Source organism: Cebus imitator, unplaced genomic scaffold (genome assembly GCF_001604975.1).
Source record: "Cebus imitator isolate Cc_AM_T3 unplaced genomic scaffold, Cebus_imitator-1.0 Scaffold592, whole genome shotgun sequence".
Taxonomy (NCBI): domain Eukaryota; kingdom Metazoa; phylum Chordata; class Mammalia; order Primates; family Cebidae; genus Cebus; species Cebus imitator.
The window spans coordinates 544,128-568,947 of record NW_016107907.1 but is presented as its reverse complement, the minus strand read 5'-3'; the positions used below and the strand labels follow the sequence as shown (position 1 = coordinate 568,947).

Here is a 24,820-nt window from a genome sequence, read left to right as displayed (position 1 = left end):
AATTAGCGGGGTATGGTGGTGTTCACCTGTAATCCCAGCTACTCAGAAAGGTGAGTCACAAAAATAGCTTGAGCCTGGGACGTGTAAGTTGCAGTGAGCCAAGATCACTCCATTGCACTCCAGCTTGGGCGACAGAGTGAGACTCCATCTCAACAAAACAAAACAAAATGAACTTAGTGAAAGATCCAGACCCTCCTCCCTGAAACATTTATACATAAAACTTAGCAGCAAGTTCCACAAGGCTCCCAGACACCCCTGCACCCTGCATGCCCATGTCTCCTGGCTCTAAGCACATCTCTATAGCTCCCCTCACCCCTCTGCCTGCTGAGCCCTGACCAGGAGCCACTTGGAATCCTGAGGTATTCCTAAAACTGATTACCTGAGACCTGCCCAAAGCAGCAGATTGCCACTCTTTACCAAAGCCTGCTCATCGCCCACGCTGGCACTGGCTATCAGTTCGTTTGAGCTCCTTTTTTTTTTCTTAATGAGCACCTCTATTTTGTTTCCTTCTCAGTCAAAATAGATATCCCTGCCTAACCGCACACAGGAACACCACCAAATTTGAGACTGCAGTACTGATGATCACTTTTCCATAGCTGTTTTGCTTCACTTCAGTCCCCTTCCTTAATGCCTGCAACCCTGAAAGTCCATCCCAACCTTCTCTTTAAATACACAAAAGGCTGAAGTAGAAGCCTGAAGAGCCGTCAGGAACTTCCTGCTCGGGGACAGGGACCTCTGGCAGCCGAATCTACTCTGCCTTAACAGAATCCAGTGCTTCTGGGAGTCATACCTGTCATTAAAAAATTATTAGGCCAGGGAAAGCAGGCCTGAAACCATCTTCTGCAGAAGCCAAGCAGAAAAGAAAGGAACCTGTTGCCGCCTGACACAGAGAAAAGCAGCAAGAAAGCAAAGATCCAAATGGAGGGGTTCCTGGGAACAGCCAGCCTCACAGTATGGAAGGCAGGCCTCTCTGGATGGAACACCTCATTACTTTCCAGTTGGAAACTGGATTCACATCAATGCCCAGTGCATAACCAAAGCCAGTGGCAGAAGACAAAAGGACAGAGCTTTTCATGGAAAAAGTAGAAATACCACGGGGAGCTTCAGAAACAAAACCCTTCACAAAGAAAATCATGTCCTTCCTCTTTCCTTTCTTAATCGTAGGATTTGGGTCATTCTTCTATAGGCAGGCAAGTTTACTGTACATATTCTGGAATACTACTGTTCAGAATGTCAGATTAAATACAGTGCCAACACTGAATGAAGGCATATTACTGGGGAAAAAAAACTACTGAAAAAGGAGGACATGATTATCTACGACGACATTGTAATTCAAGGCCTACCTATTGTACCAAGTAAGACTGGAAGCAGTCTAACACTGGGAGTATTCTTATACCTACTATTTCTAAAATCTCCTCAACATATCTGGGAGGAGTACATTGTTCAGCCCATTGCACAGTTGAGAAAACAGGCCAGGAACTTGTCAAAAGTCATACAAACTCCTACCTGGCAGCCAAGACCAGATCCAGTTAAAGACAGACTCAAAATCTAGTGTCACTTTTATTACATTCCGGGTGAAGGTCATAAGTTAGACAGAGGCAGATGATGAAGTAAAATAAACCACTTTCTATATTGATACAAAAGCCTGACCACCGCCTTTGAAAATTATTCAGTTCTATTCAAATGTATTTAAAATTTATCCTCTGAAAAATGTCAGCACCTCATTAAGATACCTCTTGTTGAAAAAAAACTGCAAATGGGGTTAATTTATCTTAAAGAATTAGGTACAAAATCACTTTTGCAGTAGCTCCAGGGTTCCATATGCAAAATATTTTGTTCAAAAAACATCAGGAAGAAAAAAACCTTTTCCTGACTGGAACAAAACCAGGCTGTTTGGAGTGGCAGTGGGTGGGAGGTGGAGTGGATTTTGGCTGCTTCTTACAGCTACGAACACAGGACAATCATCCTTAGTAGGGGTAGCCTGGCAGTGAGAGAAGTAGAAGGCGTCAAGAAGCAAGTGTCTGAAAAGGACTGGGTGGAGAGAGGACAGGTTGGAAGAGAGCAGAGAGAGGCAGGTCATGTCTGTGGTGGAAAGGAAGCCAACTTGTTAGGGAAGGTTCCAGTAACGGCAGGGGACAGAGGCAGTGGGGTGACTAGCGCAAGCAAGGGGCTCCTCCACAAGGTCCAGCCCTCACAGTAGGCCCACTATCACTGAGCAAAGCTCAGGCTTCCCCTGAAAAAGGAAGAGATGAGCACAGTAAGATGAAGGTGTGAATATCTAGACTGAAATACCATCACACACAATCCACTTACTCCAGCTGAATGCTTGCTTTCTCTTTGCATGTGGCTCACTGCAACTTCCACTTCCCAGGTTCAAGCAATTCTCCTGCCTCAGCCTCCCAAGTAGCTGGGACTACAGGCACCCACCAACATGACTGGCTAATTTTTGTATTTTTAGTAAAGATGGGGTTTCACCATGTTGGCCAGGCTGGTCTTGAACTTCTGACCTCAGGTGATCTGCCCACCTCAGCCTCCCAAAGTGCTGGGAATACAGGTGTGAGCCACCGCACCCAGCCAAATATTTATTTATTTATTTATTCATTCATTTTTTCTTTAGGCACGGGGTCTCAATCTGTTCTCAATTTGATCAAGTGATCTTCCTGCCTCAGCCTCCCGAGTACCTGAGACTACAGGCACGTGACACCATGTCCAGCTAATTATTTAAAACATTTTTTAGAGATGGGGTCTCACTATGTTGGTCAGGCTGGTCTCAAACTTCTGGGTTCAAGTGATCCTCCCACCTCAGACTCTCTAGTAGCTGGAACTACTGGCATGCATAAACCATGCCCACCTAATTCCAAGTCTAAGAGGGATGAAACAGGAAACTTCCTCAAATGTTTAACTCCCATGCCAAACCCAGGAAATGGCAGGAAATGTGAGAAGAGCCTGAAGGCCCTGGATATGGTCAGGAGATAGGAATTTCCTTCCTGGGACAGTGGGTGAGGGCACTATGCCTGAGCACGCCTTGAAAGTGCTCCCCTTCCCAGTGACAACAGCATGGAGATGTTGGGGGGCAGGAGAAATCTTTAAAGGTAACAGTCACCTCATGGGCTGGCTGGGAGGCCTAAGGCCTTGCGAAGGCAGCTGGCGGTGGAGGAGAGCAGAAGAAAGGAGGGGAAGTGTGGGAGGGCCATAGAGGAAGCCTTCCGAAGATGGGATTGAGACATAGATTGAGATCCAAGGAACACAAAATCACGCATATCTAAGGCTGGTGAGGTTAATTCAGCCCCAGACCTTTCAACAGAGCCACACTAAGCCATCTCACAAAAACAGCGGCCCATCCTTCCTTTAAAGAAGCCCAGTACAACCACCTCTTACAGTGTTTACTAACGTTGGGGCCCACATCTTTAGATTTAAATCAAGCCTCTACTAATAACATCAGAATGCAGGAGAAAAGCTGATTACAAATAATTTTCAGCTCTCTGCATGACAATCTTATAAATGACAAATATCTTGTTTTATTTCTTGAAAATATTTTACTTTGAATTCTTATTTTAATCCTGAAGATGCACAGCAAAATCTGTGTTCACAATTAATTCTGCTTTACTTTGAAGTGACCTTAGGTGAACCATGTAACTGTCCAGTGCCTTCATTGGGGAACTGAGACTGGAGGGACAGAGAACACAGCAGAGGTCTTCCAAAGGCTCCCTTGTCCCAGTGTTGTCACCACTGGCCTGAAATAAAACAGCTCTGCTCCACCTCCGGTCATGACTACAGATGGGTCTTCTGGGAACCTTTCTATTATTCTCAGAAGCAGTGTTTGAAGCAATCATCTCTCACTGCGAGCTGCCTGGGCAAAGTCTCCACTGAGGATAAAACCCAATACCCAAACACTGTTTCTTCACCACTAACCGAAGCCCCAAATTACATTATCATACTCACGAGCCTTGGCTCTGTGAGCTTGCTGCAGACACTATGGTAACCCAGGAAGAGCAAAGCATTTTATTTTTCAAGTTGTAGGATTCCCAGGCAGGGAAAGGCATGAAACTCTGGAGGGGTTGTAATGGGGGAGGGCGCTGGGCAGTGGGGAAGGGTGGGTGCAGCTTCCAGAGAAAGCTGTGTCAGGTGCTGCTCCCTTCCCTGGACGTGGCTGAGGAGTGCTGAGAAGGCTGTCGCAGATAAAAATGCTTGCCAAGGGGATTCCATGTTAATAGAGCAGACGAAGCTAGCACAGAATTGTGAAAATAGATATACACATCACCGAAGTTATTGCTAAGCATTTTGGTTACATGGCACCGTGCTATGGAGAAAACACATGAGGAATGAGCCCTGCTTACAAGGACCTCAAAATCTAACAGGACAACAGAACTGTGCACTGATAGCTCTAAAGTGCACAGAAAGATGACGGGTACTGTAGGGGTGGAGAGCTGGGAAAATGCATGCTGACAGGGAGGATGGAGTCCCATAACCATAGCCCAGCCCCCTCTCTCTCAAACTTCAGGCGCCACCCCATCTCCACTCCCTGCAGGGTGGGAGAGCTGTGGTCTTCCTATTGGGAGCTCATCCCCCACCTGGGGTTGGGTCCTGACTCCCAGAATCTTCTTGACCAGGCTCCAAATATCCGTTCCTTCTTCCTGTCTCTTTTACCATTTACCTTCCTACTCGGCTTACAAACATACTCCAATATCTCTATTTAAAAAAAAAAAAAAAAGAAAAAATCTGAAAATATTTTTTACCTTTCTATTACAGTGGTAATATGTGTTCACTGCGGAAAACGTTAAAAATAAAGGTGGAAAGGCCGGGCGCGGTGGTCATGCCTTTAATCCCAGCACTTTAGGAGGCTGAGGCAGGTGGATCACCTGAGGTTGGGAGTTCAAAACTAGCCTGGCCAAGATGGTGAAACCCCGTCTCTACTAAAAATACAAAAATTAGTTGGGCTTGGTGGTGAGTGCTTATAATCCCAGCTACTCAGGAGGCTGAGGCAGAGAATTGCTTGAACCTGGTAGGCAGAGGCTTCAGTGAGTCGAGATCGCTCCACTGCACTCCAGCCTGGACAACAGAGTGAGACTCCATCTCAAAAAAAAAAAAAAAAGGTGGAAAAAGAAGGAGAAAAATATCTCCTATAAATCCACCATAAGGAGATAACTATTATTTCTATTCTGGTGCACAATTTCTGTACCTTCAATACTTTGTACACTGTCTGAACAAAGCAAATATCCAATAATATTTACTAAATGAATGACTGACTAATGACAGTCTCATGGGGGAAATGGCATTCTGGCTGGATCTCAAGGGCTGAGTAGGAATCTGACTGGTAGAGCTGAGGGGAAGAAAGCAAATGTAATGTCCTAAGAATGGCAACTCCAGATTAGGCCAAACCAACCCTTCAGTGGCAAGAGGGAAGGCTGAGAGGTCTGGAGGGCAGGTGGTAGATGGCCACACCATGGGGTGAGTTGGTGGAGGTCTTTGAATGTCCTTTGCCAGAGACTGGACTTTTGTGGCTAGTTGTGACCTAGTGTCAGAGGATGCTGAGTAATAGTATAAGAGGACCAGATTCAGCTTCTAGAACATCATCTAACACTACTGGGGACACAGAATACATTAGGGTGCAGGGAAGATGGCAAGAACTTAAACCAGGATGGTGGCTGTAGTAACAGAAAAAAGAAGACTGATTAGAGACACTTTGCAAAGGTCACACTGTTAGCACTTGGAACTGCTTGCATGTGGCAGATGTGAAACAGGCTAGCAACTTCGAGTCTGAATGGCTTGGTGGATGCTGACGCTGTTGATCTAGAGAACACAGAGCTTAGACTTGGGTTGGAACAGGAGCATTTTTACTGCATGAAACGAAGGGAAAGGATGCGGCAAGGCAGAGAGGAATTTTGATGTGGAAAGGGGGACTTCAGCAGATGAAGTTGGCTGGCCTCTCTGGTTTCCAAGAAGAAGAAATGAAAGGTACTTGGGAGAATGATGGGTCTTAAAGGAAAGAGGAGTGGAAGGCAAGGTTGAGGTTGGAACCCAAGAAAAACACTTGGAACCTTAGTAACAAATAAAAGGATTCCCAAGTAGTACTGAAGGTTCAGCTGAGAAAGCCTGAACTGGTACACACCATAGTTCTACAATGTCCAATTCTCAGAGTGTAATGAGTTAGGCGGGAGGAAAAGATCTGCTCAGCTACAAGGAATGGGCAGAGTCTTGAAGGATATGAGAAGATGGCAGGTGGGAAAACTCAATCTTGACTATTGTCAGGTCCCTAGAGCTGGGGATGGGGCCTGCAGCACAGCACAGAGCTCAGTTACACATAAAAGGCAGCTTCTCTCCTCTAGGCATGAGAAGACAGGCTGATCACAAAAAGACTCTGAAGTCCATGCATTTCTAGCACAGAAGACAGGCAGAAAAGAACAAGGAAAAAATTACCATTGTATGGACTTTTATCTTTTATTCTGAATGAGAGACTGGAAAATTTCAATGGAGAGACAAGACCTAACTAAGATTAGGAAGGATCACTCTGACAGCTGAATACAGAAGAGATGACGTGAGGCAGGAGCAGAGGCTGCAAGAACAGTCATGAGGCCACTGTTCGTCCAGGTGAGAGAGAATAGCTCGGACCCAGATATCAGTGCCAGCAGTTAAGGAAGGGGCAGATTCTGGAGACATTCAGAAGGCAAAGCTGCGATGATTCACTGGCAGACTGGATGCACATGCAGCATGAGAGAAAGACCAAAGTCAAGAATGACCCCATGGTTTTTGATCTAAGTAAATGGCTGAAACAGGCGATGTCTGGAGTACACTCTGGGTCCTGACTAATCCTGTACAGCACACAGCAAGGATGTCACAGGAGATGCAAACTGAGGACAGCTAATAAATTGTGAGACCCTTTTTTTATTATTTGGATCTTTAGCCCTAAGATCCTAAGGTCTAAGGACTTAGTTACTAGTCAGAGAATAAGGCTCTCACAACCAACATGTGAGAAATATACTAAAAATACATTACTCAGTATTTATTGACCTAAAAACCTAAGCACTAGCTTAATGAATGCATACATGTCCAAGATTTTCTTGTGAGTGTTAAAAAAAAAAAATCTAGTGGGCATTAAGAAAACATTGGAACAGTCTCTCTATAGCTGACTATGCCTGCTCCAGAAAGTATGCCATTCCAATAGACTAAGGAAAAATACACAGCTTTCTCCACTTCAGCTCCAGATGAGACTGGTGGCTACCCAGCAGCTGTGGCACAATGCTGTTGGCCCTGCTCTGGCTCCTTCTAAGTTCAAGACTTTACGCCAAGAGAAGTCACCACTGCATGCAAAAGCAGCCTCGGACATTGGTCACACAGGCTTCGGAGACCCTCCTCTTCATCACTGGGTTCTTGAGGCAGGCTACCCCTTGCCAGGTGGCCTTCTCTGGCTCCCTGACCCTCCCATCTGGTTCTGAACTTTTTTCCCCCTGTCCTTGCTAAATTCAAGCTTTCCTTGCCAGTGTCTTGAAGAAGCACCATCCCTTGGATGTGAGTCGGGAATCTGACCTCTCATTTCATGCATCTTGACTATGGGTAAGAGATACTCATCCCCAGGACTAACCAACCAGGGTCTACCTCTCACGTGGTCACTTGGTCTGGGTAGGGTGTTTGGATAATCACAGTACAAGGAGTGTGGTTAGTGGGCTTTGCCCTACAACCCTGTCTCTAGTCCAAACTCTCATACTTCCGATCTGGCTTGGCTTGCACTGAGGCCCACAGCCCCTCCTGGATCCTGTGCCTACTTCACACCTGCTCTCTAGTCCCTAATGCCAGTGGCCTGGGCATCAGACACTACCTCCAACAGAAACCCCAGAGGTCAACTGAGTTACAGAGTTTGCCACTTTCTAGTGCTTCTTTTATGATCCTCATATTTTAGAAGCTCATTAGATTGGGCAGCTTTTTATTTTTTGGGTCTGACTTTGGCAGGCATAACTCAGACTCAAAAGTTCTTTTCTGTTGACTCAAAGAAAGTTAGCTTTCTTCTACGGGCTTTTAATTTTCTATTTAGTTAAACTTTCACAAAAATAAGCATTTATAAAAATATAAAAGTTACACATTTTCAAAAAACATTAGAAAATACAAAAAAGTAGAAAAAATTACTCATAGTTTTACTACCCAAACATAACTGCTATTGGCATTCTATTTTATTTCCTACTGGTCTTTTTCCATTAATTTTTTTCCCCCATGCATGCTCCCACCACCATCAAAATATGACTGCTGGTATACTGTCCTCACAATTTCTTCTTTGTTTTCAGATAGCATTTGCCTCTTAAATCTTTAAAAAAAAAAAAAAAAAAAAAAAAAAAAAAAAAAAAAAAAAAAAAAAAAAAAAAAAAAAAAAAAAAACCTTAAAAGTGGTCTTTTTTTTAACCCCATATTTAAGAGTCATAAAAGCCAAATATAATGTGTATAACTTGTTTTGATGCCAATTCAGGCAAATCTTTGGGAGAAAGCAAGGAAATATATTATGGACTGGGTTTAGAATGACACCAAGACATCAGTAGTCACTGTTAGGTGTGCTAATGGCATTGTGGTATATAAGAAAATGTCCAAAATTTTTACAGCTTCATACTGGAATATGTGTGAGTGAAATGACATGTTTGTGGTTTGTTTTAAAATACTTTGACAATAAAAAGAAGTCTTGATAGTAGTTGAATCTGGGAGGTGGGGAGGATAGATTTATTGTGCCATTTACTTTCATGTATGTTTGAAAATTTTTACAATAAAAATATTGAAGTATACATAGTTCAGTCAAGTAGTTTTAAAGGCTTGTTATGAAAAACAGTTGCCCTCTGTCTCTCTGTCACTTCCCAAGAGTAACTACTTTTACCACTTTAAAAAGCATATTTGGGTATTAACTTCTGCATAACCTGCCTGCTGCTTCTTGATTTTTTTTTAGGCATTATTTGCAAACTTTTCACTACAGAAGATAATTTATTTTTCCTTCCATACACACTCCCTCCGCCACCATGCCCACATGACCATTCAAGTCTTTAATCCTCCTAATACATGACAATGATCAGAATTCACTTGATCAATCTACTATTACAGTTATAGAAATACTGTTACTTTTCTACATAACTTTACATTCTCACTGGAATTAATAACTGTCTTTTTATTTGCTTGATTTTCTGTGTACTATGTACATTAATCTACCCCAAACTTTCCACCATCTATTTGGTTCTCAAGGTATAGTCCATGTATCCCTAGGGATCCCTGAGACCCTTCCAGGGGTCCAGGGAGTCAAAACTATTTTCTTAATAATACTAAGGCAGTGTTATATGTCCTTTCCACATGCTGACATTTATACTGGTGGCACAAAGGCCCTCAGGGGTAAAGCTGCTGCCTTGGTGCAAATCCGGCAATGGCACCCAGCGCACCTGTGGCCACCAGTCTCCAGCACCACATACTCATGTAAAACAAATGAAGATTCGGGACAGAGCAGTAAAAATTATTAATTTTATGATGTCTCAACCCTTGATTGTCTTTTTCACTTTCGTTGCATGTGGAAGCAGGCTGGTGGTCTTGAGGAAAAGCGTTTACATAACTGAGTCGTGAAGGGAACTATTGCTCATTTTATGGAACATTGTTTTTATTGAAGGAATAGCTGACACACAAACTATAGTTATTTAGACTTGGGTATTTGGGGGAGAGTGAGAAAGCACAGTCTCTGGTGTCTCTTCTTTTTTTCTTGTTTTGTTTTGTTTTTTCTCCACATGAGGTCTCACCATGTTTCCCAATCAGTGAAATCCTCCTGTCTCAGCCTCCCAAAGTGCTGGGATTATAGGCATAAGCCATTGTGCCCAGCCCCCATTTTGTTTTTTGACACAGAGTCTTACTCCCATTGCCCAGGCTGGACTGCAGTGGTATGATCATGGCTCACTGCAGCCTCAATTTCCCAGGCTCAGGTGATCCTCCCACCTGAGCCTCCCCAATAGCTGGGACTACAGACATACACCACCGCACCCGGCTACCTTTTGTATTTTTAGTAGAGACAGGGTTTCAATATGTGCCCAGGCTGATCTTGAATTCCTGGGCTCAAGCAATCTGCCTGCTTCAGCCTCCCAAAGTGCTGGGACTACAGGCATAAGCCACTGTGCCTGTAACTAGCTTTGAGAAACTATTTATTACAGTTTTGTGTAGTACAAAAATGAATATCCACAATTATCTGAAAAAGTTATCAAAATGCTCCTTTCTTTTCCAGCTACATAACTACATATCAACCAAAACAACTGATTCCAACAGACAAAATGTAGAAACCCATGAGAGGATCCAGCTTAGCATCTTCTTTTTTTTTTTCAGACAGAGTTTCACTCTTGTTGTCCAGGCTGTAGTGCAATGGTGAGATCTCAGCTCACTGCAACCTCCATCTCCCAGATTCAAGCAATTCTCCTGCCTCACTCTCCCAAGTAGCTGGAATTACAGGCACCCGCCACCACGCCCGGCTAACTTTTTGTATTTTTAGTAGAGACAAGGTTTCACCATGTTGGCCAGGCTGGTCTTGAACTCCTGACCTCAAATGACTGACCTCCCAAAGTGCTAGGATTACAGGCGTGAGCCACTGTGCCTGGCACTTAGCATCTTCAAGACAGACCTAAAGGACAGTGTAGTAGCTGTGACAAGGACCCTGACTGGCCCTTTACAGGAAAAGTCTGCCAGCTCCGATCTAAGTGATTCCTTCACTTCTTTCCAGTATTAGAGTATTTGTTTTCTAGGTCTCACATCTTCCTCTTTCTTGATTTACTCCTCCTTCATTTTGGTGAAGCACATCCCCTGGTGGCTTTCTGAGAAAGGGTATGTAAGATGCACATTTTTGTTGAGGCCTTGTATGTCTGAAGATGTCCTTTCCTACCCTTGCCCTTTATTGATAGATTTGTTGGGTACAGAATTTTGGCATGAAGATCACAGTCCTTCAGAAATTAGCTCTGCTTGACTGTCCTCTAACTTCTAGGGTTCTGGTAGAAAAGTCTGAAGTATTCTGATTTCCAATTTTCGTATGTCTTTTCTTTGTCCACAGTGTTCTGAAATTTTATGATGATGTGTCTCCACCCCTGTGCTAGGCAGTATGCCCTTTCAATATGGAAAATCATATCTTCCAGGAATGGGGCATTTCCTAGAATTATTTTGTTGATCATTTCTTTTCCTCTGTTTACTTTGTTCTGTATTTCTGGAATACTCATTGAAGAGATACTGTATATCTTGGACTAGTCCTCTAATTTTTTGTCTTTCCTATCTTTTTCTGGGACAACTCCTCAACTTTATCTTTCAATAGGAATCCTGAACCTTCTTTAATTATTCTAACCTGTTTTTAATTCTCAAGAGCTTTTTCTCCCCCCCCAAATGTTTCTTTTTTAAAATATCAAGATTTTGTGATACAGCTACTTTCTTTTTCAAAAAATTCCCTAAAGATATAAGTGATAATTTCTTTTCCCTGCTAGTGTGTTTTGTTTTAGTTACTTTTTCTGTTTGTTTCCTTTTTTCCTGTTTGTTTGTACTCCAGTTGAATTACATATATACTTAGGAGCCCCAGGGCTAGGCGTAAACTCTGGACAGGGTTTCATCAAAGTAAAATAAAGCTGTTGTTGAAACAAAGCATTGGTAATAGCTTCCCTATTCTACATTAGAATCCTCCCTCTGGGCTGTCTCTTCATACATGAAAATGAAATCCTAAAAAGCTCTGATTGTGTGGGTAAAGCTTATTGTCTGTAAGCTTTACTACAGGGAGAAACAGCTGGGCTGTTGATTGGGAAACTCTTAAGGTTAGTATCTTTATGTTTTTATTATTTTTTTTTTTGGCAGTCATCTTCAGCTAATATCTTTACATTTTTATTCCTCACTATTCAGATTACTCAGAGATTTTCCCATGTCCTGACTCATGGATATAGGCCTGGCGACCAGTATTCTGGGGCTGGCGGCAAAAAGCAAGCTGACACTCTTAACATTCAGTATGCCAACATTCACTCAACCTCCCCTAAATGTGTTCTCTAGACAGGGTCAAGTAAGAGGTGTCTGAACTAGAGGACATCAAACACCACCATCAAGCATGTTTGATGTTCTCTAGTTCAGACACCTCTTACTTGACCCTGTCTAGAGGACACATTTCTGATCTTCTGCTAAGTTATAGGAGGGGCAATTTTTAAAAATAAACTTTCAATACTGTTGTTACCCTCATTCTCCCCCACCCCTCCCCCACCTTCTAGAATTATCTGGTACTGTCAATTTCTGAATTGTTTACGGTTCTACTGCACAAACTGGGTTGTTTCTTGGCTTTCTCTATTGCTGGCTCAGGATTCAGCTTTCTCAGGACTGCTAAGTCAGTTACCACTCATCCATCTGCTACTCAGCTTCCAAACTTTTGTTGCTGTTGTCTCCTCTCCCACTCTCTTTGTTCTTGTGGGTTTATGTCTTTTAAAAAAAATCCCTTTACTGTTGCTTTAGTGAGGTTTTGGGAGGGAATGAAAGTAAATGTGGGTATTTGATCCTCTATCTTTATTTGGAACCTCTTTATAATTAAATATCTTTTTTTTACTTCCATTTAAATATTACAGTATAAACACTTTCCATATTCTTCCATGGTCTCTGTCAATAGCTTTAATAACTGCATATATTCCATTGAGAATGCACCACAGCTTACCTAATCATGACCCTATTTCTGAATATTTAGAGTTGTTTCGGATGCAGGGAGGGGTCTAGTTTCTCTTTCATGTATCTCTCTCCTGTTGTTCCCTATAGGCACATCCCGACGACCGGCATAGAGTTATTTTTCCCTATGCCTAGGAACTCCTGCTGACATCCTTCTCTGTTCTTGGTCTGTGGTTTCACCACCTTGTGCCTTGATTATGGCACTACCTTGCTCATTCATCTTCACAGCTCCAATCTTCCTGCATGACGATGCAATGCTGACCTTTCTAAAACCATCTTTCTCATGATACTTCAGAGGAACCCTAACACCTACAATTCATTTGTGAGTGGCAATTGTGATTCTCCAGTTTGATTTCACCCCACCTACGTAAACTCTTTTCACTTTACCTAATGTCTTCCTCCAAACAGGTTCTGCTCTCCCAACTGCAGGGTGAGCTGCCCCTCCTGCCTTGCCAAGCCTCATTCAATCCCACTTACACCCTGTCTCCTGAATAAGCCTCCCCAGCATCACTCTGCTTACTCAGTTTCTTCCTTCATGATAGCAGGCATGAAGTATATTCAAAGTGCTTAGAGTCAGTCTTGCCTTCTAAGTGGGGCTGACGGCTCTTCTGAGGCAAGGACTCTGACATTTCTTCTCTATTATGGCTGCTCCATACCTCCCTTGTCCTACCACCATGGCACCCCAGCCAGTGCCAGGCACATGGTGGGTGCTTCCCATGACTCATGGAATGGAACAGAGGTAAGTGGAGAAAGAAAACGTGTAAGTTGTTACCTTGCCCCCTGGAGTCAGTGTCCAGATCACAGAGAAGGTCAGCTTGTCGGACATGGGGTTGAGACTGCACAGCTCCTCACACAGCAGCCTGGGAAGCATGGGGACCACCTGTAAACAGAGTGCAGGCCCGTGAGCACCTTTCTCCAACACACTTAGGAGAAGCCCAGAGGGCAGAGTTTTGGTGAACAGCTTCAGCTTTTCCCGAGCAAGCTGAAGATGGAGGTGGCTCCGTTCCCAAAGACACTGCAGAAAGACCACACTATCGTATACTTTTCCATGCGCCTCTACAGTCAAATGGAAATGTGAGCTGGGAGAGTGAGGAGAGCTGGTAGAGGAAGGCAAAAGTACACTGCAAGCGATGGAAAATAGCTACACTGTATTATCTACTAAACTTGATGCTCCAGACTTAAGAAGTACTTGTGCTTTGGGACATAAACACTCCAGTTGAATTATACAAATACTTAAGAGCCCAAGGACTGAGAGTAAACTCTGGACAGGGTTTCGTCAAAGTAAAGTAAGCTATTGTTATTGTTGAATCAATGTTTTAGTAATTAATATACCACAGTTTACCAAATGACATATTGGAATATTGAGAGAAAACTTTAATAAAACATCACTAGAATGATAAAACTGAAAGGGTCATACATCCAGGTTTCCTAGATAAACACTGTGATCAACTAGTTATCCATTTTCCCATTTTTTAATCCTAAATGATTTCTTCTCCTTATTGATCTGTCTATTCCATAATAATGAGTCAACGGTATACACTCTTTAATTAAAAACTGTTTCTCAACTTACTTTCAAATGATGACTTGCAGTTGTCCCAAAATATTTCTTGTTTTTCTACTATTCCAAAGATGAAGTGAATATCTCTACCTATATCTCCTGAAGATACTTCAAAATCTCTCTCCCATCTACTCTTGTCTGTTCCTTTTCCCATATTTTTCTTGATTTGTGGCAGGAACATCCACCCCACCTCTCTAACTAAAAACTTCAGCAGAACTAGCCATTTACTCAACATATTTCCTGTGGCCCACTTTGGTTTGCAGTGTTGAGCACGGATAATACTGTAACCCCCACGCTAGGTAATTGAGAAGTGATAGGCAAAGGGCGGCCATGCTGTAGATGAGGTACATTTAGCAAATTATGTTTCTTTACAGGCAGAAACAGAACAAATCCCAGTGGCTTCTTATTCTGTGTGAAGTATCTGCAACTATACTCTGCTTTAGTACAGTAAGTATCTTTGGTATGGAATAGTAATCTAGAACTCATGGCCTACACCAGTAACAAATAATTTACAATTGTTTGGTATTTCTAAAGGATGCCTCATCTTTTAACATCTATGTGAAACCTAATGACTACCTGATAACTTTGGTAACAGCTTTTCCTAACAGCTTTTGGTAACAGCTTTTACAGACAACTACTTTTGAAACTGTTTCTTGCCATTGCATTTGCACCATCTTTTCAGTTAATACTATATTTTCTTTGCTAGTATTTTATGATGCATTCGAATGTAATCTAAATATTTAATATTTTCTTGTATATGTCAAGTGTTGTATAAAATGATATATTTTCACCTGTTTAAAAATAGTGCATAAAATGGAGAAAGCTTCAATATGGTATTGAATTATAGATTTCACATACTCAGCCTTTGGGCTATACTAGGTACTGAACTGGCATCCTCCCCTCCCCACCCCTAGTTATATGTTGAAGCCCTAACCCCCAATGTGACTGCATATAGAGATAGGGTCTTCCAGAGGTAAGTAAGGTTAAATGAGGATACGGGGTGGGGACCTGATCTAACAGGCCTGGTGACTTTATAAGATGAGAAAGAGACACAAGACTCTCTCTGCATGAATAGGCACAGAGAAAAGGCCATGTGAGGGCACAACCATATGCAAATCAAGAAGAGGCCCTCCGCAAGAACTGAATTGGCTACACCTTGATATGGAAATTCTGGCCTCCAAAACTGGGAGAAAATAAATCTCTGTTGTTTAAGCTATGGCATGTTGTTATAGGGGCCCGAGCTAAGACACTAACTCAAGTTTGTTGGGCGTGTGTTCTTGTATCCTCCTCTGGGCTGCATTAACTGACAGTTCGTTCTATCAACTATATTTTGGTAACTGACTGCTCAGCCACCTAGCACACTTGCTGCAATGATATTAGTCCAGGGTTTAATGCCTGTTTTTTTTTTTAACAGATAGTAAGGGTGTCTTCTAAGGGTTCAAGGCAGTATCTTACTTTAAGTCACAAAGCTGAGCATTTGATTATGCATCATAATTCCTGACTTCATATTGTAGTGTTCGTCAAAAGAAAGTCATTACAACTTGGGCCAGAATTAGATCCTGAAACAGAAAGAAAACACTGATGGAAAAACTAGTGAAATCCAAACAATGTCTGTTTCTTAGTTAGGACACATGAAGCATGGTCATGTAAGATGTTAACATGGAGGAACTGGGCATGGGACCATTCTGTACTACCTTTGCAACTTCTCTGTCAACTACAAGCATTCCAAAATAAAAGAGCTTATTAAAAAGAAAGTCGCTGTGTTCATTAATTCGTGGTGTGTTACAAACTTAAATATGAAATAAATGTATGCTAATTATCTAGTGAAAACCTGATCTGTTTCTACATGATAGAATCTGGGGTTCAGATTTTATTTGCAAAAAGGGCTTCACCACTTAAAAAAAATACAGCAAGGTCCAAAGACCTTTTTACCAACTCAGTGACATGCAGACTCAGCAGCAGCATGGTACAGGAAAGAGGGCAAAGGCTTTGCCACCTGAGAGACTTGGGGGCTAATCTTGGGCCCACCACTTCTTGTACAATTTGGGCAAGTTTGTAAAATTGTGAGTCTTGGTCTTCAAGTTAGTAAAATTTTGAGTTGTGGTCTTCTTATTGGCAGAACAATACTGAAGATGCTCAATAAAAGTCAGCTCACTGGCCAGCCCACGGTGTCCAAGGTGCTATAACCAGGCTCAGGCATCCCCTTCAGCCTTGTGCCCTGGCCGTCTCCCAGGGCACTGGCGACATCAGTCACACAGGCCTTCCCACTGCGACTCCTTCACCTGCCTGTGTGCTGCTCCAGCCCTTGCCTGTGCTGGTCCCTCTTTCTAGAACACCTTTCTGGACATTTTACAGCTGGCAAATTCTTACACATCCTTTCAGTTTCTGCTCATTTCTATTGCTAAAAGGTTTATCCAAAACCCCCCAGGCAGAGTGCGTGCTGTGTTTTGTGCACCTCCCCTGTTCTTTCAAAGAGGATTTGGGGCTGTCCTACACAGTCGGCTACTTACTCCATCTCCCTGCTCTTCTGCTGCATTTACACACTGTCCTAATAGCTTCTTCAGGTGCCTCAAGTGCCACGGACAATGAATTCTCAGGAGCAATGGCCAGGCCTCACCCCTCTCTCTCCAGCACCTGATGCATGGTAGGCACTTCCAGTATGCAGACAACTGACTGACTCTGTCCAGGAGATGGACCACCTCATTTTTCCTACGTTTACTGCATCACATAAACATTTTATAAAATACACTAGAGACTTCTATTTAAACATTTGACCAAAAAAGTCATAAGCAACTAGTATTTTAAATATAAGCTATGCTGCTTTGGCTACTACCTCCTAACACTTATCAGCACATGCAGTGGTTGCACAGGCCATAAAAACTGTGTGGTGTCCTGTATCTTACACAGAAGACATTTTATTATTCATACTGCAATGGTCAGATACCACACAATCTAAGTGCTCATGAAAAAGCTGAACATTAAAACTTTTTGGTTAGTATAATTATATTTAATTTTTAAGAAGCATTCCTTGAAAAAGATATTCACTAGGTCTTAAAGAATTCAGATGAAATACATAGAAAACCATCTTTATGTGCATACAGTTTTCTAAATAGATGGTTATTCCTCTGTGTTTCAAAGGAAAAGGAATTAAAAGGTTACAATCACATCTGTGGTTTGGCACATCACAGCCTCTCACAAATGGGGCCTGGTTCCTGCCAGGGTCACTGTGAATGTGCTCTCCCGCAACCCCAGGCACAACAGGATCCCTGTGGAGGAGGTCTGGAAAGAAGAGGCAGGCAGCCCCTTCTGATTAGCTGCTTTCTGGAATCCAAGTCCCATTATGTCAGGCGGAGATGCGCCTGGACCATGGTGCAACAGTTCACGCACACAGGTCAGCTACGTGAGGCCTGCCACGGTTCCTGAGAGCCTTTGGGCCAGGGGGATAAGTGTGGAACATCATGTCTGACTGGAAAAGAAAGGTCTCTCCAGGAGCTGAGAAACTCCTGGCTATCATTAGCACTGTGCAAATGTTCAAGCACTCCCTGACCCCTTGATCCTTTTCCCCAGTCTTGTCCTCATTAACTCCACTACATAGTGTGAACCACATGGATAATTCCTTCGAGGTTCTTTATTTCCCTCACTTCTACTATCCCTGCTCCACAAAGCCCACGACTGATCTTATAATCGGCCTTTCCAACTTCTGCAAGTCCTTGCCAAGCAGTGATAGAGACCTGGGCTGTGTGGAAGATGAGTTGCTAAGCTGTCTTAGTTCTTACCTCCATGAGGGTTGGCAGGCTGTTCACTTGTCTTTGTTACTTCCTTCCCTGCGCCCCTCAGATGAGGTCCCAAAATGTTATTACTCTCCTCAGACCTCCTACCTGACTGCCTTCTCAATTGTTCTCAGCAGAAAATCTCAACTCTTCTTCACAGAGAAAACAGATCATCAGACTCCATCCCTTGCAAGCAACTTTCCAGCTCTTTCCTTTGGCCAACTTCTCCCAGGACCCCTCACTTTACATGTGTGCCCTGGTCTCCTGCCATCTCACAATGAGCGTCTTCCCTGTCCAAGGCCTGGCTATCTGGCCTTGTGACTCCACATACCTCTGGACACCATGAACTGGATGTCCCACGAATATTTCAAACTCCACATGGAGAAGACAAAGGTCAGCATTTCCCCTCTTCTTCGCCTGTTCCCATGTCTACATTTCCCACCTCTGTTAACAGCAGCATTCTGCCGAAGTTAAATATGCAAGGAAACAAATAACCACCCCTCCCTCAAAACCATCAAAGTCACAAACACCACACCCATGCCTCCCCATGCTCCTCACCCCTGCCCCCAGAATACAGCTGGGATTAACCTGTGATTTTTCACACTCCTCTCTCTTCCGTCTACATCCAATCACTTCCTAAGCCTAGGTCTAACATTCTAACTCTCTCAAATGAGTCTTTTCTTCTCCTCCTTCCACTGTTCAAGTGTGGATATGTCTCTCTTCTTCTCTCAGGATAAAAACCAGTTACAATTCTGGAGTAGAAATTATTCTAGATAAGACTTATTTATTCTTCAGATTTCTGCATCTTCTTACTAATCTCCACTTAATGATAATCTGCAATTCCATTTATATTAGGCCACACTGCCTTTGCCTTACCAATAGTTAAGGAATTTGGTAAATGGACTTTTGCATGTCCTGTAAATGAAGGAGGGCCTAGAGGGTTCAATGGGGCCAAGAGGTTTTTAGAAAAGCCTGGCCCCTCTATATTCAGTGGCTAAGGTCACAGGTGCTCAAGAGCTCCCCAGGGGGAAGGTGGAGAAGGACCCTATTTCTGAGAAGACAGCAAAGGCAACAGTGGGAAGCTAGCTTCTCTGTTTTCCCTGTCCTTTGCTTCTCCCTACTTCTTACGTGATATTGCCAGAATTGGGAAGAAACTGCAATTTGGCGTCACTAAAATGCTGCTTGTTTAGAATCTCCATTTGGCACTAGGCTGAAGACATTTATTGTCCTAGTTTTCCTGGGGTCTAGTTAGACAATACCACATTGGTAAACTCTCATAAGATTTTGGGAGCAAAGATCTCTGTTTGTGTTGGGGTAGTTACTCAGCGCCTCAAGAGCATGTGACTGGGGAAAGGGTCCTGGTACTGATGACAATTTTCCTGCCTCTGGCCTCACTAACCTTCAACCACACAGGTACTAAGGTGATTTTCTATCTTGGTTGAAGGAGACCGTATCACTTCCCTACTTACCCTCAAAATCCGAGCTCCTTCGCCTACCACTCCAGGCCTCTCTTTGTAACTTTATCCTCGGCTGTCTCTACAACTCACACCTCAGCAATTCCAAACAGCATACTGCTCCTTGAACGTTTCATGCTTTTTCTAGCCTCTGCCTGGAATGTCCTCCTTGCCCACTTTTGTCTATCTAGAAATTTTCTACTCAAAATGTGAAACACTGTTCAAAGCACAATTGGTCTGTGAAGCCTTCTTGGCCCTTGCAGAAGCTCCTCTGCCACTACCAGTCCAGGCAGATACAACCTCTCTCTCTTCTCTAACACCTCCTCAGCTTTGGGGCACTTCTGTACCTGAAGACAGCCTGACGCACTGCAGGTGTTTCCTACCTGTGCACCTCCTCTGACTTCCCCAGGGCAAGACCAGAATCTGTCTCATCTTTACATCCCTGGAACATGGCACATAGCTGGTACTCAATAAATACCAAGTGGATGAAGACTGATAAGTACTTCATGCAGCAGAAAAGGAAACGGGGCTTGAAGGATGCTAAGTCCTCTTAAGCATGCTTCATGGCCAGGACCAAAGTTGAGTCAGGGCAGAGCTTAAAACCTGGCCATGGAGAAAAGGGACACTGATGATAAGATGCTGACTTTCTAAGCATTCTGGACCAGGTCTGAGTAGAGAGAAACTGATCATTTGGGTAAATACACCACTGCCCAAAGCAGCTGGGTGGGGGTACCAACAAGACTATAAAACCTTACATTAGCCTCAGAGAGCAGAAACATCTGCTAAAGCCACAGCGGACAGGCTGGCCAAGTTCAGCAGCAGGTTAGCCAGGACAGCCCTGTGACCAACACAAAGGGCCACAGAGGGGAAGAATCAATCATTCAGGCAAGGAGGAGCAGGAAGGACTAGCAGTGATGTGGGATCCAGATACCCACAAGCCAAGCCATAGGGGCTTCTCCACTACCTGGAGGGCTTGCAGGGCCTCTTCCACCCCTTTCAGCACAGGCCTTTGCTGGCTCCCCGCCCACACTCCCTCATGCCCTCAGTGCCCATTGGCCATGACAGCCCATATCTGCAGTCTGAGAATTGGTAACTTTTCCCCTTTTCTCCAAGGACTTTGAGGTTTTAACAACAAGGTACACTCAGCTAGCTCCCCACTTACACACTGAAATAACTTAAAGGAGACAGATAATTCACTTGCCAGCCAACATCTCTGTTGAAAGAGTTTTCTTTTCCATATCAACACTTCCATGAATTCAGAATTTGATCAACTCTTTGCTACACAGTTTGACATTAACAAAACATCAACACTCTGAAAACCTGCTGGTGTCAGAAAGAAACATCTTAAAACTCTTTGGACTCTACATTAAGACAGGCTTCCAATCCCAATCTTTGATCTCTATTATAAAGCAGTACCAATAAAATATTGTAGAGATTTATGGGCGAACTTTCACTTGAGCTGTTTCACACCTAAAATAACATGAATGCTTGGGCCAACAGGCAGAAAATTTAGGTTTAGGTTTCAACTGTTTAGGTTTTCTTTTACTTTTAAAGCTTAATTTGCTTATTTCTAAATTACCTTAAGCTTTGTAATTACATTATATTTAAATCCCAGAGAGGACATTTGAGAGGGATTAACTGAGTAAATGTGGTGTCCTTTTGAGAAGGACAGGCCAAAGTTCAGGTGGACAGCTGTCCCCTGTTCTAACAGAACCATCTTTTGTCAAAAAGTTTTTTTCTGATATTTAAATGGACACTATTTAAATTTATTTTTCCACCTAAGTATACCCAATTGTTAATAAGAATAACCAAATGCTTATTACTGTGAGCAAAATCTCAACAAAAGAATTTCATTTTAAAAGTCAGTGAGATGGTATTTGGACCTGAGACCTGTTACACTGTATACAGTCATATTCTATTGGTTAATCCCCAACTTAGAGTTTAGATAATGAGCTTAGATTGCAATTCTGGCATCAGTCACTTCTAGATCTGAATGCCACATCCCCTGTAGGTGGGAAACCAACTGGAACCCCAGACCCCCTTCCCCTGTGTGATGAAGCTGGGAGAAATGATTGTGCCAAGCGAGAAAGCAAAGAATCTGGAGGATGAAAACTCAGCTCATCCAGCTTTTCAGAAGACCTTTATAGGCAAAGTTAAGTGAAAACGGCAGAAAAGTTCCTGGACCCAGTCCTTTAAGAAACAAAAATGAGTAGGAAGAAAGGTCAGAGCAGCGGTTCAAAGGAATCAGAGCGCACAGCTGCTGCTGTCCAAGGTTGCGGGCCGGCGCCACTTGTGCCTGCCAAGCTGGAGGCAGTGCTGGGCAGTGGAGGCATGCGGGCCCTTCCTCCACCCAGCTCCCCACTTTCAGAACTCAGAAGCAGAGCCCCAACTCTGTAGTCCCACAGAAATTCCCAGTCTAGAAATTCTAGAACTGTGACAAACATAAAACCAAAGGAAACATGCTTAATTATTTAACCCAATTTGACTTTTTCATTTTCTGATTTTGAAAAGTAATTCCTAGTTATAAAAAGAGGATGCAGCAGCTGGTACATGGCCATGGCTTCATGGCCATGGGGGTCAGGAAGGGATGTGCTCATATGCTCATGAGGGATACTTGTGGGTCAGAAGTTTGTGCTGCATTCTCTTAAGCTGCCAATATCTGCCCAGAGCTTGGACACAGGTGTCACAGACATTGTGAGGGATGGGGGTCAAAGAGAAATTCTAAAACATTGCATTTAGCCTTAAGCTAGCCACAAAGGTCAGGTAGGGATATAGTATGTTTGACACAAGCAAATGTGTCAAACAGAATTCCCCCTACTCCGATGACGACACAGCTAGCTATTCTCACTAATTGCTCACTGAAGGTGCTGGGTCTTTCAGGCATCACTGTGCATAGAGATTACCTATTGCCCATGACACAGCTACCTGGAACTGGGTTTTGATGATCACACAGCTTCTGACTCACAGTTTCCTGGCTCTGATCAACTCTGTCTTCCTCTCCATTCAGTATTTTCATTTCTGGGATGGCAGAAAACATGTACATGGTGGTTCTGATCATCTAACGTGAATAGAAGGGAAAGCCAAACCTCTGAAGAAACCAGCTGTCCAATTCTCCTGGAGCAGGTGGAGCTAGGGTTTGCTCCAATATTCTAGGCTGCAGTGATCCAGAGAGTACTGTCCTGGGGCAGGGGAGAGGAGGTGCCTGGTCTTCCTAGGCAGGGCCTTCACATATTGAAGGCAGCCATGGTAGATGACAGCTCTGGCTTTCCTCTGGGACAAGAGAGCCCATTTAGGCTAGCTCCCTTTGTAGCAGGAGCAAAGTGTCTCAGACAGAGTGATTTCTACCATGGGGTTGAAGCATCACTGTCAACTGTTAGGCTCAGCTACACTGAAGGAACTAAACTTGGGCCACAGGCAACAGGATCTTCAGCCCATAGAGGATATGGCTGCATTCAAAGCCTAGACTAGTCTCTTCCCTTTTGAGAGGTTAGTTTTCAGGGTGGACAAGTTGAAAACATGAGAGGACCTCTCGGTAACATTTGGTAAATACCAGAAATCCTAGAAACTTTTGCGTTTTCCTAGATAGCTTTTGCTCCAGAAGTACCAATACCTTTGTGGGCATCAAGTAGGCGCTTTGCTAGAAGTGTAGCCTAGAAATTCTAGAATGTACCTGGGTTAGTCCATTCTCATGCTGCTATAAAGAACTGCCTGAGACTGGGTAATTTACAAAGAAAAGAGGTTTAATTGACTCACAATTCCACAGGGCTGGGAAGGCCTCAGGAAACTTACAATCATGGTGGAAGGGGAAGCAAACATGCCCTTCTTCACATGGCAAAAGGAAGAAGTGCCGAGCAAAGGGGGGAAAGCCCTTATAAAACCATCAGCTCTCATGAGAACTATCATGAAAACAGTATGGGGGTAACCACCCCCTGATTCAATTACCTCCTACTGGGTCCTTCTCACAACACATGGGGATTATAGGAACTATAATTCAAGATGAGATTTGGGTGGGTACACAGCCAAACCATATCAGCACCCTTCTTAAGGCTAGCATGACAGATATGGTGTACAGTGGTCCAGGATGATGCGTTAGGTCTTAGGATGCTGGAGGACTAGACAAGGTTGGGCTGGGGAAATAAATGATAATCCACTCGTGACAACCTACCTGTCCAGGAGAGCTTCTGTGCTTTTCATGCTTGTGTATGTCTGGAATATTCAAAGGACAAATGACATTATGGATTATTGCAACTGGTAGAGTTATGTCTGGAAATCCACCTTCCACATGTCTGTCACATGTGCTGCCAGGTATGGCTGAGGTGAGAGGTGTCCTAATCCTATGCATCAGAGCACAAAGATAGGCATCTGTGGGAATCTTAGATGACAGCCACGTGAAAGCTGTGGTAGTTCTGAGAGAGAAGTGGGTTCCACAGGAAAGAGGGGGAGGCCAAGAAACCCCTGGGTGGACTTACAACTCTTGAGCTCCCAAGCCAATTCTCTATTTGGAATGTGGGTACAGCTCCTCAATCTCTGTGTCTGAACACCCTCCTGTTCATGGGTATATTCACTGGGTATCCTGGGCAATGATGTGATGGGGAGGTAGTAGGTAGGAAGTAGTGCCACAGGCCATCCAGGAGGCAGAACTGACATGACATAGTCAGTGACACTATTCAGACCTCTAGCTGGGAAGAAAATAGAGCACAGGAGAACACTGGCTCTTATAAAGATCCACAGCTTCCTTTATACTGGCAGGATGAGACTAGGCCTCCCCTATGGCCAGAGCCAGGCATGATAGGAGTATGGGGTTGGCTTCCCTGGGACCATAAGGTGGGGACATTTCCAGGGTGAGCAGTACATAGACTCCTAGTGGCCTGCCCTGACAGCATCTAGACAATATACCTACAAAAAGGCCAGTCCCTTCTTGGGAACAGCAGGAAATAAGGGTTTAAGAGGTGAGAAGCACAAGTTCTTAAGTACTTTTTTGGAAAGATGTGAAGAAGGGAAGAGATACCAGAAAGAACTGAGAGAAGAGGAATGCTGTCTTGCAGACATGCCTCAATGCTTGTGCTGAGATTTGTATGTTAATCCACCTTTCCAGGGTCTCTCCAGGTTCCCTATGCTGGTGGTTTCTTCAAACCTACAGGATGGCACCCCTCTAAATCATTCTTTGTAGGGCAGGTAGCCAGGTGTATTTCCCCAGGAGTTAGAGAGGCAGTAGTTAGAGTGCAGGGACCTACCAGGAAATCCACCTTCCTGCTGCATGTTGGGGCATACTCAGAGCCTGGCTTTTTCTTCTGCCAGCTGTGTGAGCACACATGGGAGCTGCTGCCCAGATGAGGCAGCAGAAAGAATATCCTTTCCCTGGGCAATGACATTTGGGA

The 24,820-nt window shown here is 43.6% G+C and overlaps 1 protein-coding gene across 1 annotated transcript in view; it reads right to left on the bottom strand.

The window, feature by feature from the left end:
* Positions 1–24,820, bottom strand: part of DIS3L2 (DIS3 like 3'-5' exoribonuclease 2) — a 386,191-nt gene that overhangs the window by 77,423 nt on the left and 283,948 nt on the right. Inside the window, exon 12 of the mRNA XM_017516523.2 lies at positions 13,433–13,540. Coding sequence (XP_017372012.2) covers positions 13,433–13,540 — 108 coding nt within the window. The remainder of the gene's footprint in view (positions 1–13,432; positions 13,541–24,820) is intronic.